We start from the raw sequence: 18,010 nt of genomic DNA, 5'->3' as shown, positions 1-18,010 counted from the left end.
CGGAGCAATATCCTCACCTGTACCCATACCCTACCTATACCCAACCTATATATACAGTACCCCTCCTGATTTTGGCAGTGTTCTCCAGTCTTTCAGCTGTATTTATACATCAAAACACACATGGGAATATCCAATGTAATGTCAGACACTAAGAAAACAATGTATAAACAACAAAAATCCACAAATACCCTACCTATAATGGGCAAACCCCAATATACGATACCCCTACATGCGACACCCTGGATTTGTGATGGGGGATAGAAATACCACCCCACCCTGCCTAACGATGGCTGAGCTCCGGTTTAACGATGGGTCCTCCAATGTTTCGTCCGGGAGTGATGGGAAAAAGATGTGACTCATGCGTTATTCCGTGGCCAGCTGAGCCTACCCGCTGAAAAGGATGCGCAAAAAAGCTCGTGCAGCCCCCGCACCCATTGCTCACTCCATGTACACCCATATCATTCTTCTCGCACCAGCCGTCTCTGAGTAGGGAACTCTCTTATGTTCACCTACCCTGCATTGTACTGCATCACCAACATTAAGCAAGCTGCTATTGTAGTGCATCGTAACTGTGTCCCAGCAGTGACACAAGTAGTGCAGTGATAATATACACTAAGAAAAGAAAGCATAACCAACAAAAATCCATCAAAAAATCAATGAAGATGACAGTTCCAAAAAGAATTTTAACCCTATCTGGAACCGCAAGTTTTCAATAAGTTTCTGGGACACCAAGAGATTGGAGAACAAAGTTAAGGGAGCTTCCTCGGCACAAAGAAAAATATTTCCATGGTAAAATTTGCCCAAGGAAATTGGTTATATTGGTATAGACTGTACACCATCATCTTAACTGGTGATTATGCAATCAGCTAATAAAAACACACAAAACTGATGAGTAAAAGTACAGAAATGCAGTAAGAATAATCTTGTTCAAGAGTAAAAATTGCTTCAGATAATTTCCCAACATCCTAGTGCAAAATTTTGCCCGCACCAAGCAAGAGCTAAGCAAATACCAAGATGCATAATTTCAAGAGTTTTCTTAAGGTGTTTTTGTAATTTCAATACAACCAATAGTTTTCAATTAAACTTCCAAACTAAAAAAAACATCACTGGTGGCAATGCAGGGATGGTGGGAGAGGCAGTGTGCTAAGCAGGTGTAGGGGAGAGTAGGGGGACTGAGGGAGGAGGAGGGACACGCCTGGCAACACAGAACAAGGAGGGGGGAAGAGGGGGAGAAGTGAGGGCGGCCAAGGGACTTTGACCATTTGGTAGGGAGCCCCACAGCCATTTTGCTCAACTTGTGGGTTACTGGCTTGCATTACTTGTGCGCTGGCAGAACTTTCCGAGTGACAGGGGCAGCCGGGGGACATCGACCGTTGGGCAGGGAACTGGTCTGAATGATAGGGGCAGTCAGGGGACAATGACCGTTTGATAGGGAACTGGACAGCCATTTTTGCTCAGCTTGTGGGTTCAGGCCATTACTCGTGCGTGGCCAGAGGCAGGCTGGCCACCCAACTGACTGTTTAAATCTGTAAGCTGCCAAGCCACTGATGTCGGAACTTTTATGTTCGGATATGCCCAAAAAAATCCGGATATGGAAATAATAGAGCCACAGCCTAATGTCTGGAAAAGGCATGTCCGGATATGGTTAATAGAGCCATGGCCTAATGTCCGGTAAAGGCAAGTGTGAATATGGATAATAGGGCTACAGCCTAACATCCGGAAAAGGCATGTCTGGACATGGAATGTCCACACAATCGGGGGATTATCATAGGGCCAAATGCATGTCCGGAAAGTGGATCCGTTCGGATAATGGACTTCTCCTCTGGCTCCCTTTCGTAGATAACCTAACTCTGAAAGCCATTGTAAAAGGCCACTACAGTATATCATACAACACTTCTTCCTGTTGTTTAACACTACTCTATCTGATCAAGCACACCTATAAACCACAGCCAAGCAATTACCATGGTCAAGCAGATCCATCAATCACAGACAAGTCATCACCACTGCAGGGCAATGAAAAAAAAAACAAGAAAAAAATGGTTACACACACACACACACACAAAAAATGTAGTGGGCACACAAAACATGATGTGTTAAATGGAATAAAATAATGGTAAAATAATAAAAAATCATGGTACAGTACAGTAAGCTAGAATAAAACCAATATCAACACGCAAGATTCCTTGCAGGGCGTCGTGCTGAATAACCCACTAGCTCCTTGACTCTGACTGTTGCACTGCGGCTGGCAAAGATGTTACACTGACAGCACATCCCGTGTGGTCTACTGGCATGCAAGGAAAAGCAAGGCCTGAAGCAAGTAGAGAACAACCACAAAAGCCACCACGTGTGCCACCATATCAACTGTCCAAGAGAAGCTGTTCACGACACAGTCATCGGGCGGGAACTAAGAACGACCGAGGAGGTCTCTGGTGGACGCTAGGTGAACTACCCTGCCAAAGAGTGCCGCATCATCAGGATATTCCTGCCCAGGCTGGTGAAAATGTTTGCACGGTCATAATTTCCACCCTGATGCAAGCATTTTGTCAGGATCAAATGGAAAAACAGTACCGTATTTTCGGGCATAAAAGGTGCCCCCCCCCCCCCAAAAAAAAAAAAAAAGTTCCAGAAAATCACCCTGTGCCTTGTATGCTCAAGGTAAGGCTTTGGGTGGGCTTGGGCTACTGGCAAGTGGTAGTTTCAGTGCTGCGGTAGACATACTTTAGTCATGGCGCGCGACTCTGAGGTTGTCATTATCATACTCTGGCAACCTACCATTCAAAAGTGAGTCCGATTTCTCATCATATTATACATGAATCATATTATACATGAATCATATTACTATGCACGAATATATTATACACGAATATATGATACATGAATATATTATACACGAACATATGATCCACGAATCATACGCGTCTCTTATTATACACGAAATCAGACGCACTTCTGAATGGTAGGTTGCCAGGGCACGATGATAACAACCTCAGAGTTGCGCGCCGTGACTATAGTACCATAAACGAACTCCAAACACCTTCCTTACAAAAGTGTTTCCCAAATTTCTTTAGAATGATTAGCAACTAAATATTATAAATTCCAAATATACTCGACCCTTGATTTGCCGGACTAAAAGGGAGGGAGACCAGTCTGGGAATGGCAAAAGTCCGGTCTCACATACCATTTCCCGGACTATTACCGTACTTTGTTCGAATTCTCCAATATTGTCTGGCAATTATTCTGATATTCTAGAGCATTCTGGAAAGTAGGCTACCTATACCAACATAATTAACATACACAGTACATAAAATAATAACAATGACACAATAACAATAATAATAACTGACACAATATCTGTATTTTGCTAGCTACAACCCTAAGAATGGTTGTTTAGATAGTTGTCGACAAGAATGTGGAGAGTATGATAGAAGATCAGAAAGCTGAGGAAAAACAACAAGGAATGGAACACCACAAGGTCAGCCAACCCCTAATCAGCTGACTGAGATACAAACACGTAATCTTGGACCGAATCGGCAATTTCAATTGGAAAATATTTTAATCTTTATCACTATATAGATTTGCACACCTAATTATTTGCAATTCAGTAAAAAATTTGTGCTTAACCCTTTCATACACGGGGGTCCAGTGAAGAATCCAACCGCTCACACTCTTTTGATGCAGGATTCGTCCGAGTGAAATCAACCGCTCACGCTCATTCAACGCAGGTTGAGTCCAACCATCCAACCATATAATTTGTCGCATTTTTTTTACAACAATTTGTTGTTTGATCATCCTAATGGGAAAAAAAAAAGGGAATTACCATGCTGTATCATTCACTTATTTATTCAATAACCAATTACTCACCGAGATATAAACATTTCGGCAATGATTATAGACTATTGTAGAGCATTTATCGGTGATCCATTTCATAAAAAAATGACACTTCTAGCTAAACTAGAAAATTTTTTGTGGCATACAGAATAACAATAGCCATTCATCACGCCTGGCTGCTCTGAGTGAACTGTTTCCTATGATTTCATTTTCGCCCGCCCAGACCTCATACTCCCCACGTTCCTTACTCAGTGATTTATTTTGTATGGATTCAAAAAATTATTACAATCATTTCATTCCCCAGCCCTACATTTTCACTGTATTGTTATGAAACTGATACATCTTACAAATGAATAAATGATCTTCCTAATGAATGGGGGAAAAAAAAAAAATAAAGGATATAAAACACCTTACTTCATCGTTCAGTAACGTATTCATTTACTCACTGACATATACAGTACTCACACAAAGTATATATGTCAGTGAGTAAATGAATACATTACTGAACAATAAAGTACAGTGAGTCCTTGATATACGAAAGGGATAGGGACTAAAAGAAACTTCCGTAATTCGAAATTTCATATATCGGAACGATTTTCCCCACTGAAATACACATATAAATGGGGAGATGCATCCCAGGACCCCCTCGGACCCCCACCTAAACTTCAACCCCCCCTATTAAGAAGTAAGCAATACCTGTATACAATTGTAGAGAAGGTGGCCATATTCTTGTACATCTCCTTTCTCTTCATCACAGTTCCAATGGTGGAAACAACAAGGCCTAAAGCACGCCCAATCTCCGAGACTCCCTGACCCTACTCATGGGGTCTTATAATTTCCAATTTCCTTTCCAGAATTAGAGTACGGTGCTGTTGCTTCTTTGCAGTGGGCTCCCCCAATGCTGGAGATGATGCAAGGCGCTTGGGAGGCATGGCAAAACAATATGAAAAGGTGAAGGGCTGCGAAAATATCCTCACGTACAGCGAAGCTGTGAGGAGAGGGGGGACGTGGACTCAATTGAGAAGGATGCGAAAATTTGTTTACCAGAGACGAGTTAGTTCGTATTCCCTTGGCAAGCGAGTGAGGTGCTATGCACCGTGCCTATTTTGAATTTTTCATACAGTATTCCATTAACCCCTTCGTAGTTGCCGGCCTTGAACAACACTTCACTGTTCCGGTGTGAATGAAGTTGAGTTAGGGCATTATAAAAAACTGCGAACAATTACGGGAAAGAAACGAAGGTCACTGGTGTGTGTACATGACCCTACTCTACCATCCCATCAGTCAGGCGTTCTCTTCACTCCACGCCGATGTTTACATGCTTAAGTTACATGCGCCCTAATTTTGAGTAAGTTTCTTTCAGGAACATAATTTACCACCCTCAAAATAGTCAGAAAAATATAGAAGACAAACTAGAGGAATATGAACTGAATTGGTATGGTCTTTAGGCTGTATGCTTACACGAAAGAATATAGGTGTTACAATTTTAAGAGATGATATGGAACAAAAGTACTTGCTAATCAGAAAAAAAATTACTCTTTCGTCCCACATGTTCTTGTAGGTTAGCATTCAATTCCACATTCTTCGTTCGGTATCACTCTTCCCAATACAGTATATTTCGAACCAACTGAGCACAGTTATTTCTGCTCCTTAGAGTTAGTATACATTTACTGCTCATTCTTTAGTTTGTTCTTATGTGTATGAGTGAAAGAAGACTGATGCAAACAATAATGTATTCCATTATCGCTTTCATAGCTGCTGGCCCTGAACAACACCTTACTGTACTGGTCCAACGTCCTCATAGGTTAGCATTCAGTTCCACATTCTTCGTTTGGTATCACTCTTCCCGATATATTTCGGACCGACTGTGCACAATTATTTTTGCTCCTTAGAGTTAGTGTAAATTTACTGCTCATTCTTTTGTTTGTTCTTATGCGAATGAGTGAAAGAGAGAGGACTGATACAAACAATAATGTATTCCATTATCGTTTTCATGGCCACAGGCCCAGAACAACGCCTTACTGTACTGGTGTCCATGATGTTGAGTTAGGGTGAGCTAAAAAAAAAACTGCGAGCAATTATGGGAAGGGAATGAGTCACTGGTGTGTTTACACGACTCAACACTACCACCTCAAGCAGTCTGGCGTTCACAGTTCACTTCGTCCCAGATGTTTTCAGCCGATGTATACATGCTGATGTAACACGCATCCTAATTTTATTAATTCTTACACGAATCATAGCAAATCACAGGATGGGTTTGGGGGGGGGAGGGGGAGCCAGGTGTGCCAGACAAGTCTTTTCACATATGCAAGAAAAAGAAATTGATTTTAGAAATTTGAAAAAATGGTCCCAAGGCCGACCATGTGAGTACGCAAATATCTGAACCCACAGCCACTGAGGGGACTAAACATAAGTTTTACTTTAAGCAGTAAAAGCATCTTACCAAATCAGTTCTTCCTGATAGTCTGTTATATTTTTCAGATTATTTCTGGGTTGGTAAATACAGTAAACGTTTCTTATTAAATCTGTTTCCCAATCATTTTTAGCTGTTTTGGTGTGACAACTCTTGTTTATTTCATTAACACAATGGCGGAAAGGACTATTCTTCCCTAAGTGTTTAACTAAACCTGGCATAACCGAACTTATCTGTACCGAACAATTTTAACCTAACCTAACCTCCAGTTGGGAAATTGGGAAACGATATCCACCTTTGAGCACGCTGAGTTTCTTCCACTGCGCTGGAAATGATCGTACGGGAAAGTGACAATAATAACAAGGAGGAAATTTTTCAGCAAAAGAAAAAGTAATTTACCAAACTGAAAGTTGTCAGAAAATTACAGAAACAAGCTGGAGGATTATGCATTGAATTGATAAGGTCTTTCTGCTGCTTCAAGTGTACCATGAAAGACACAAGTATCTTCCCAAAGTCTGACAAATATAGCGTGGAAAAATTGAACCATTTGAAACACGCACTAGTAGACACAGGGTTTTCATTGTATTTTGCCTCGTGTAAATTTTCTTCAGACTGAATTGGGAAGATGGTTGTGTCTTTCATTGTACATTTACTGGTAAATAACTCAATATAATTACTGTATTTCCATGGTTAGTACTTGGATGGGTGACCGCCTGGGAACACCAGATGCTGTTGGCATCCCTACGTGTCAAGTGGGGTTGGTGGAGGATTAGTGCCCCTCCCTGTAAAACAATTAACTCTAAACCCTTGGCCACCCTGTCTGGGATACATGGCATCTGGCGATGAATGAATGAAAATGAATTTCCAATTTCCTCTCAAGAGTGACAGTACGATGCTGTTTCTCCTTTGCACCTGGTTCTCCGGATGCTGGAGATGATGCAGGGCTGGGGAGGCATGGTGAAAATACAAAAAGGTGAAGAACAGCGAAAAACAGTGTAACTTACAGCGAAGCTGAGAGGAGAGGACGGACGTGACTTGACTGGGAAGCGCGCGAAAATGTGTTTACCAGAGAGGGCTTAGTTCGTTTTCTCGCCGCAAGTGAGCGTGGTGCTGTGCAGCGCGCCCATTTTGAATTTTTCATATTTCCTCTCATATAGATTTTCATACCATTGAGACATACTTTCATATTGTGGAATTTGTCCTACAATTTATCGCTTTCGTACCGTCAGAAATTCGTAATTCGAGTTTTTGTATTTCAAGGACTTACTGTATGGTGTTTTATATCCTTTATTTATTTATTTTTATTCATTAGGAAGATCATTTATTCATTTGTAACATGTATCGGTTTCATAACAATACAGTTCAACAGTAGGGCAGGGGAATGAAATGATTGTAATCATTTTTGGATGCCACACAAACACCGAGTGAGGAATGTGGGGAACATGAGGTCTGGGCGGGCGAGAATGGAATGATAGGAAACAGTTCTCTCAGAGCAACCAGGCATGATGAACGACTACTGTTATTCCGTATGCCATAAAAAAAATTTCTAGTATAGCTAGAAGTGTCATATTTTTACTAAATGGATCGCAGAATGCTCTACAATATTCTATAATCACTGCTGAAATGTTTATATGTCTGTGAGCAAATGAGCACTGAATAAATAAGTGAATGATACAAAATGATAATTCCTTTTTTTTTTTTTTTTTTCCCCCCATAACATAAGCCAGTTTCAAATCAATACAGTTATAAAAAGGGCGGGGGAATGAAATGATTGAAATCAGTTTCTGATACTGCACAAATCGCTGAGTGAGGAGTGTGGGGAGTGTGAGGTCTGGGCTGGTGAGAGACTGTCACTCAGTACTTGGAAGTGGTTGGACTCATGTGGCATCGAAAGAGTGCGAGAAGGTTAATTTAATTATTAATAGAAAATCAGGAATCTGAGCAAAAATTTCTTAAAGTTGGCATAAGTGATTTGCCTCTAGACTAATAACTCCTCTTGATGGACTTTTGTTTTGTAATATATACCGATTTACAATGCAGATACTTTTTTTGTACTCAAAATAAATGTTTATGCAAAACAGAAGTCTGTCAAGGTGTCCTGACGATCTGAAGGGGAAATATCTGCCAACATTGGCCAACCACTAATCAGATGATCGAGATACAATCATTGAATGTGATTTCCATCTTGGGCAGAATTGGCAATTTTGATTGGAAAATATTTTATTCTTTATCATCTTATAGGTTTGCACACCTATCAATCTATCTATCTATTGCCAGACGCCATAATTCCGTAAGGGGTGGCCATTTGACTTTGAGTTAGTTGTTTTACGGGGAGGGTCACTAACCCTCCACCAACCCACTTGCTGACACGTAGGGAGCACGTATGATTTGGTTATATGGTTACCACCCAGCGTTGTAAATGGTTTCTTAGCTTACAGGAAACCATTTGGCTTGTCACTCAATGTAAAGCCACCTGTAAAGGAAAGCAAAGCAATAAGAAGTGACAGGAAAGATGGGAGAAATAGGAAGAGAGGACAGGCACCGAAAAAGAATGATAAAGGCTAGGGAAGAAGTAGGCAGCACTACAACAAGTGAGTGGATGATGGCTGCCACCACCTATCACCTAATTATTTGAAATTCTGTCAGTTTGTGCCTAATTATTAATAGAAAATCAGGATTCAGAGCGAAAATTTCTAAGTTAGCAGAAGTGTTTTGCCTCTAGCCTAACAGCTCACCGGGACAGGCTTATGTTTTGTATAAATATCGATTTACAATGCAGAAACATTTTTTTGTATTCAAAATAAATATTTATGCAAAACAGAAGTCTGCCAAGGCATGCTGATCACTTGAAGGGCAAATATCTGCTAACACTGGTGCATTTTAGCTCTGAAACTTAATTTTTGTTTTAAGTTATATTAAGTACAATTTTTTTTAGCGGATTTCATATAATTAGGCGTGTATTAGCCAATGTGGCAAAAAAATATATATATATTTTCCAGTGGAAAGTGCCAATTCGGTATTTAGTCGCACCATGTCGGGTGAACTAAGTGAGCAGGAATGGATCTCATTGACTTTGTAAGAATATACAGTACAGTATATTGCTTATATTATTTATGAATTTTATTGTGTCCAAGCCTTCCTGAATTTTGTTGTTATGCAATAAACTATTTACAGTGGCATTTGAGAAAGGTAAGCGGCAAATGGGATATTGTCACGAGTTAGGAACTGGCGGGGTGAAGCAGGTTGGTGGCCAAGATGCGTTTCATGTACGAAAATTTCTTGTATAACCGAAATCGTGTGAAAAAAGTTCGTGTGAATTAAGGGATTACTGTGGGTCTGTGTGCCCAGTGGTAAGGTCAGTGCCAGTGTAGGCCCCAGTGCTATGGTTGGTGCAGGTATGGGTCCCAGTCCTAAGGTTGGTGCAGGTATGGGCCGGGTTCCCCTCTCCCTAACCTGTTCCTGTTTGACTCAGAGGCTGACCACTAGTGCCTGTAAGCATAGGCTGTCCCCCAGCCTCGGGGGGGGGGGGGGGGGGACGACTTGGACCAACACAGGAAGGAATGAAGGTGGGTTATCATTTATGGTTCAGTCTTGGTTAGGTGACTGTGGGAAGTTGAGTTGACGTAACCCCCTTTTATAATGGGTTTCAATGTACCAATTTATGATAAAATCGGTATATTGATAAGATATGACCTGAGTAACCCCATCGTAAAACGAGTAATGACTGTATATGAGTTCGGGGGAAGCCAAAGAACTGATCTGCATACCAAAAGGAATGTACTACTGATGTGGTTTACTGAGAATGAGTGGAAACCTCCACTTCTTCCTGTACTACAGTAAGACCTCACTATAACAGACTAATTGGGGCTCAAACCATTCCAAAAATGCGAAATTCCAATAAAAGCAACATCTGGACTTCCCCCTGCTAACCTGGACTTTTTCCGTTATATCAGATGAGTCTGGATAGCACAAACAGTTTTTAAACTGTTTTGACTACCTTTGTGGTACTGTACTGTGTTGTAACTTCACACCATTAATCAAATGGTAAATGAAAATGGTAAAATATATAATAATACTGTACTGTACACTGATAAACATGTCTTTTATATACCTTATTGTGGTGAACATAACTGAAGTGGTCAGGCAGTCCGGACCGTTTTTGGCTTTAACGGACTTTTTCCGATATATAGGAATTTAGTCCAGTAGCTCCTCGAGTCCAATAAAAGCGAATTCTGGTCTACTGAAGTCTGTTATATCGAGGTTTTACTGTATTCACTAGATGAGATGCTGGATTTCTTTATGGGCCAAAGTACTTTATTAAGAGTCATGACTTGTACCCCCTAACTCTAGAAATCTAATTAACATCCTTCAAAATATTTGAAAGGGTGTTTTGAACAAGAATTGCAGGTATAGTAGTCATGAGTTACAAACATTTTCAGTGCCAGGAGAAAGACCAATTTACATATTCAAGCGAATATTTGATAATAAGTACACTTAATACTGGTGGATTTTAAAGAACTGCAAGGCAGTCTTGTGTCACACTGTATGCACAGACAACCTAATTACAGAGTACAGGCTGTACCACAATAAACAGACTATATCAAACTTTGGGATATAGTTACAGTACTGAATATGGTTTAAGATATAAATGTTCTACAAATGCATTTCCAAAGCTCAATCACAATGCAGCTGTTAAATGGTCCAATTGCTGATTTCCTCCTCATAACACAGTAATATGAACTCATCCAAATGTTGTTTACTGACTGCAGTTTGGGTGAACTCACTCCACATTACTATGTGGAGAAAATCAGCACCTAGACCACTTAGTTACATCATGATAAATTTGTAAACCATTTAGCTTATCTAAATTTCAGTGACAACTGTCTGATTCTGAGTTACCATATACTGTACGGGTTAAACTCTAAAAAATGTTATGGTCCACAACAGACCACTTTCACATCAAGTATTAAAACCATCCTTCACCTAATTCCCATAAATTTCAGTGCTAAACAAAATGCAATGCAGGAAAGAAAACTTACATATTTACTCAAATAACTGAGGAAATGCTCTGGTTGGTTTTCTTCCACAACCTCAAGGAGTTCTGCTTTAGCCATGCTGAAGAGTCACCCTCCTAGGAAAAAAGAAAAGAAAAAAAGTAATTATCACAATAGCTTAATAATGAAACTGAGTGTAGTTTACAAGCTCAGTTACAATGCAGCAATTAAGCTGCTCAACTGCTCATTTTCTCCCCTACCTACTATATCTATCTACCTATAGTCAGTATGGTGATGTGTAGGCAAACTAGCAGCATAACCAGTACGATGCTACAATCCATACCCGAATCAAATCCAATAATCTTGCTTTCTTATAATGATTTGCTATTCATTATTACATACACTGCAGGCAAGCTAACCACAATGCATAGTGCCACAACTCAGTTTTGGGGAACACATTTATGAAGGGGGGGGGAAAAAAAAAAAAAAAGTCAATGTAAAAGTACAATACAATACCGGTATATGTATAGCCTAAAATAATACCGTACTTACTGGTTTAACATTTCTTTTCTAACAGGCAAAATACATACTGTACAATCCCGTCATCAGCTACCATGTGTGGTTCACTAGATGACTGGTACAGTTTGGACTATGCAGACTCATTTTCCCAGTTATGGAAGCTGCATCCTTTAAAACTGGGACTTGGACTTCATGGCCTATTCGGACTGAACCTTAGGCACAAAGTTTGCAGATGGTGGTTGTTACTGTCCCTTAATGCTGGTCTGTCGTGCCACCTGCTGATCGCTGATTAACTATTGTCCCTATGGGAATGATCTAAAGGTTCTTTACACTGATGATATGTCTGCATCTTAGTGTGGCATGTGCTGTGCAGTGCCACATTATATGTGCTAGGCTGTGTGAAGCAGGGCAGTTGTCATGTGTGATTCTACTCCACCCAAATAATACCTCTTTTTCCACACAAAGATGGTGTGAGGTAGAGTCCATAGGACAAGAAAAATCCAATAATTGTACAACTGAATGTGCCACACTCATTCACTCACCAGCCAAGCCCACAAAATCCTGACTCCACTGCACAGGTATACACATCCATTCCAGTGCTTCATACCATCTATTAGCTAGAGACAAGCCAACAACAACCACTTCACTGTGAAAGAACTGGGAAGCCAAACCCCTGTCATATGCTCATTCATACAAAATTCTTTCAACTTAATGTAACTTAACCAGAATGACTTGGGAACAAACGGGTTTTGGGATCAAATAACTAGAGATGTACTGATACCAACATTTTGACCGATACCACAAAACTGGACCGATACTGATATCAGTGAGGGAGGGTGGTGCCTGCTGTCTGAGGGCTGTGGCAGGGCCCTGAGGCGCTGATGTGAGGCTACCAACCTGTCTCATACATGTCCATGGTGGCAGATGTAGCTCATTACCAAAGAGTGTACTGTATTACCACACACCATGTACTCAAAGTAATATGAAAGTAAATAATTGGATAATACCAATGATTTATTTTTCACCCCTACAAAACATCCAAATTCTCTTTAACAAAATAACTTCCAGTGAGTGATATGCCATGCACTGAATTCCTTTAAATTAAGTATTGGTAGTATTGGCAGAAAATCAGCCGATACCGATTATGATACTCTAAAAATAGGCCGATACCACTGATATCGATACATCGGTACATCTCCACAAATAACTTGTTACCCCCAGTAGGAAATCCCTGCTGCTATAAGCAAATGCAGCCTTAATGTCTTTATTATTTACTTTTGCAGAATTTGGGTGTTGTAAATGAAATTTCCTTCCTGTCACAAAATTTCCAACATCTGTTAATGAGAGTTTTCATCAACTTTGATCTATCCGTTTTTGTACTATGAGGAAAATGTTTAGAAACATCAGAGAAATAATGGAGTTCTTACAGAAACCTAAAGATGGTTACTTCTTTCAAAATAATTTTTTCCAAATTCCACAAAACAATTTTCATTTGTTTTAATAAAAGTTGTTTGGGCATGCCTTGAACTATTACCAGTGGTTTAGCTTATCGGTAGCACATGCGCCCGTCTTCCCACGAGGATCCTGTGCCCTCCATGTACCTTCCCATTAAAATTTCCAAACCAGTCACACCTTGAGTGAAAACTTAACACACAACAATTTATTGCACTGTATATCAGAAAAAGTACAGGTTAGCGGGAAATCAGGAAGTCGCTTTTGTCAGAATTTCACTTATGTATATACTGTGTATATATACATATAAATATATACAGGTATATATATATATACAATATATATATATATATATATATATATATATATATATTTATACTGTATGTATATAATAGTAATACCTCGACATACGATACCCCGGCTTAACGATGGGGACAGAAATTGCACCATACCCCGCCTAACGATGGCCAAACGCCGGTTTAACGATGGGTTTTTTCTTAACAATTTTGATGATATTTTAGACTAAAATTGTGTGTTTAGGTTGATTTATAAACTGTTTTTAGATTTCAATTAATGTGTTTCAGCCATAGGCAGGGTGAACACTGTCATTTTGGGGTACGGTTTATTAAGCTTGATTTTTTTCTAGACTTATATTTGACGACATTCAGCCAACAGCCATACCACGTTGAGTACACCGCTTCCCGTCCGATCAGCGAAGTTAAGCAACGTTGGGTCTGGTTAGTACTTGGATGGGTGACCGCCTGGGAACACCAGATGCTGTTGGCATCCCTACGTGTCAAGTGGGGTTGGTGGAGGATTAGTGCCCCTCCCTGTAAAACAATTAACTCTAAGCCGTTGGCCACCCCGTTTGGGATACATGGCGTCTGGCAATTTATTTATTTATTTTTTTCAGATTTGTTTTGCTGGTTTTGGTGAGTTATTTACAGGTGTTAGGCTTAGGTTACTTTCCTTGACAGCTGTTAAGCCATTTAGACTGCCTTTAAACCTGTTTTTGGGCTCATCTGCGTGGGTTTTGGACTTGGTTTGAAGGGGAACCCAAAGCTGGTAAACAGTCCACATTGAAATACATGTTAAAAATACCCCGATATAAGATACCCCACCTAACGACGGGGTTTTACCTAACCAATTAGATCGTTAACCCACCGCATCCTGTTGACGTATATATACGTCCACACATTTCGTCACTGTCAGTCCCGTTGACGTATAAAAACAAGCATGAATTGCAAGGTCCCTAATTTGCACAATTTTCAATTTTCGCGCGTGATTTTTGGTACGTATGCACAGGACACCTTCCTCTACAAGATGCCAGGCAGGGACAATGCCTTACCCCACATGACCTCCCCCCCCCCAGCATGCCATTGTCTTGGCAATTCACCTGTTACCAGTGATCTGGCCAGTAAAGACATGTCGTGCACAAATCAACCGCCAAGAAAAACCTAGTCAGGCACAAATGCATGGCTACTGGCGACTAGAAACAAGCATACGAATGCACAGAAGCTCTCTAACGGAACCTGAAATATCTCCTGACACAAAGTTCTGAAATGTGGAAAAAATTTGGAAAGTCATTTACAACATTATTATTCATTCACAACTGCATGTTCTGGGGTTTAAAATACTCCAGATAAGGAGATCTAAAGATTGGGGAGGGTTAAAATCTGAAATTCTCCACATGTCCAAAACCAAAATTACGGTAAAACCTCACTAACATGGACTAATTGGGGTCCAAGCCACTCCAAAAAAAGCAAAATTCCGAAAAAAGTGACATCCAGACTTCCCCCTGCTAACACAAACTTTTTGCAATAAATCAGACATTAGTCCGGATTACACCAACTGTTTTTACTTTACAGTACTGTACTGTATTATACATTCACTACATAATCAAATGGTATACTATATATCATAGTACTGAAGTGTACTCTGATAAACATGTCTTTTATTTACCTTATTGTGTTGAACACAGCTGAAATGGTCAGGCAGTCCAGACTGCTTCTGACTTCCTCAAACGTTTTCCGATATATAAAACTTTAGACCAGTAGCTCCTCGATTCCAATAAATGTAAATTACAGTCTAACAAAGGCCGTTATATCGAGGTTTTACTGTATTGTGAGGAATCTTACTGCACTCAAAGATGGACTTCTCTTTCCATTTCCCAACAGTAGGTGTGGTTAAGGTTAGGCTGGGGTGGGTTAGGCTAGGTTACATTATGAGGTACAGTTAAGCTGGGTTACCTTAGGTTGGGTTTAGTTAAACAGTTAGGCCAGGACAGTCCCTTCCACCATTACGCTGACGAATCAAGGGTTGTCACTGAGGGGGACAGCTTAAAACAATGAGGAAACAAATTTGACACGAAACATTTATTTACCATCCCAAAAATGATCAGAAAAATATAACCGACTATTATGGAGAACTGAGTTTATCAAGGAGCTTCTCCTGCTTAAAGTGAAGAGCATGTTTAATGTAATTTTTTACATCCTATATCTGAAATTTATAAAGCCACTGAAGTGGCATGTTGAGCCTGAGAATGCTTGAATGACCATTAGTAGTTTCAACTGTCTATCTATTGCCAGACACCATAATCCTGTACGGGGTGGCCATTTGACTCTGAGTTATTTGCTTTACAGGGAGGGGCACTACCCCTCCACCAACCCACCTGACATGTAGGGAGCACATATGGTTTGGTTATATGGTTACCACCCAGCGTTGTAAATGGTTTCTTGGCTTACAGGAAACCATTTGGCTTGTCACTCAATGTAAAGCCACCTGTAACATAAAGAAAAGCAATAAGTAGTGACAGGAAAGATGGGAGAAATAGGAAGAGAGGATGGCAGGCACAGAAAAAAAATGATAAAGGCTAAGGAAGAAGTAGGCAGCACTACATCAAGTGAGTGGATGTAAAAACTTCAAAAAAAATTCCACAAGTTCTCCAGGTATAACTTTAGAAGTAACCAACGTTACCAATTTTCATCATATTAGGTCCCTGAACTATTCTAACTAAGACTTACCTTTTAAGCCTAGTTTGAGTTGGGGGAGCAAATTTTGTAGGGGTAGTCATATAGTGGCTTAGGTTAGGCTATCGCTCAGTAGCGGATGAATGTTGCGCCATATTGGCTGGTGCAGGCGTGTGTACTCGGTCTATGTCAGGCCCAAGATTAAGCCTAGGTTAGGTTAGTTTGGGTTACCGTAGTTTAATGCAAAATAGTGTGTTTTGAATTAATCTTGATCTTGATTTTGGAGGATAAACCCAGTTTTGGAAATCTTACTCAAAATTCCAAAAGAGGGATTTTCCCCCCAAAATGAGTATCAAAACTAATTAAAGCACAGTATTTTGCATTGGAAACAATAAAAATAATTATAAAAGAAAACGTTGGTTACTTCTAAAAATTTACCGTTCTCCAAACCAGTCATTGTTCTATCCTCTCATATATTTGTTTCAGGGGCTTTTGTCAAGAATCATATCACTATTTACTAACACTAAATACACATAGCACCATGTCAGTCCATCGAAAGTAGAAACAGCCTATCGCCCCAAGTTTCAGTCAACTGAGACAAACATGAAACAACATACTTACACCGGTGACCTGGGCAGCAATCCTTTATTACCAGGTATTGATATTAATTGTAGTATCCTAAACCAGGCACATATACACCAGCTTGCACAATAGTGTCCGTCTTTAAAACTTTGTTTAACAAATGACATTTAGCGCCAAACCGCTCGTACAAACATTCAAACGGGTTCCAATTACACACTTTTGGATGGGAATTTAACGTACCGGCTCTTAAAAATTATCGTTTTTGGGTGGAATTATCGTACACTATTAAGTTCACTTCTATAGTGTTTAATAATCTGATGTATTTAAAAACTGTCGCCGATACCTTGATGTATTTACTGAAAACTTACCCATTACAATAAATCTTCATCAGTACCTTAATTTTGTAAGGTACTGTCGTATACTTCGGTGTATATTTATCACTTTACCTTGTATCAGACTAATTAGGGCACATCATGAAAATCGCATAATAATGTTATAATATAATCATATTCTTTATTACAAAAATAATGTTACAAGAAATAGCCTTTTTTTCACTCTAGAAAATCAGTCTGATTAGCAGCAGAATGCAGTCCATGAAACTCAGACAGATAACTCTTAGAAATGAGCTTCCTCTTGCAGATGATAACTCACCAAGACAATAAAAGAAGTATTTTCAGTGATCACCATTACATTAGCCCTTAAGATCACTCATCTGTCAAATTGTGTAACAACTGTGCATGATTAGCTGTGCGTGCTACAAACTTAACTGCCATGCTATAGAGAGAGAGAGAGAGAGAGAGAGAGAGAGAGAGCTTTCAACCCAGAATTATCGTACAAACTGTACGATAATAGAAAATGGTATCGTACAATTATCGTACATGTACGATAATTGTCGTACTTGTGGCAACACTGGTTCCAAGCCTCAGCCACTACCAGGGAATCCCTGGCAGGGATGCCAGACGTCTTAGCATAAAAAGTCATTGATTTGATTTGATAATATTTATTGTTGAGAGAGTTACAGAGTACTTATACAGCAGAAAAAGGTGGTGGACCTTGCCACACACCTCGTTCAGCAAGTAAAATGATATACAGTCAGTATTTCCAAAAAAAATAATAATAAATAAATAAATAAAAGGGGGTGGTGGATTTTACCACACACATCTAAAGAAAAAAAAAGAAAAAGAAATTTTGTACAATCAGCGAGCATAAAATCAGTCACTGTGATTTTAAATGAACTGAAATATTTATTGTCT

The 18,010-nt window shown here is 39.8% G+C and overlaps 1 protein-coding gene and 1 non-coding gene across 2 annotated transcripts in view; one reads left to right on the top strand and one right to left on the bottom strand.

Annotated features, from left to right (window-relative positions):
• LOC145412106 (condensin-2 complex subunit G2-like) overlaps nt 1–11,355 on the bottom strand; it is a 346,602-nt gene extending 335,247 nt beyond the window's left edge. Inside the window, exon 1 of the mRNA XM_080282023.1 lies at nt 11,281–11,355. Coding sequence (XP_080138149.1) covers nt 11,281–11,355 — 75 coding nt within the window. The remainder of the gene's footprint in view (nt 1–11,280) is intronic.
• A 2,518-nt stretch (nt 11,356–13,873) lies between these two features.
• Nucleotides 13,874–13,992, top strand: LOC145412313 (5S ribosomal RNA). The gene has a single exon (XR_013899572.1). It is a non-coding gene; the product is annotated as a 5S ribosomal RNA (ribosomal RNA).
• The last annotated feature ends 4,018 nt before the right edge of the window (nt 13,993–18,010 follow it).

Source organism: Coenobita brevimanus, chromosome 92 (assembly GCF_032717465.1).
Source record: "Coenobita brevimanus isolate Jiangsu-jjx chromosome 92, ASM3271746v2, whole genome shotgun sequence".
Lineage (NCBI taxonomy): Eukaryota > Metazoa > Arthropoda > Malacostraca > Decapoda > Coenobitidae > Coenobita > Coenobita brevimanus.
Note: the sequence above shows the minus strand (reverse complement) of the source record. Positions and strands in the feature narration are given on the sequence as shown.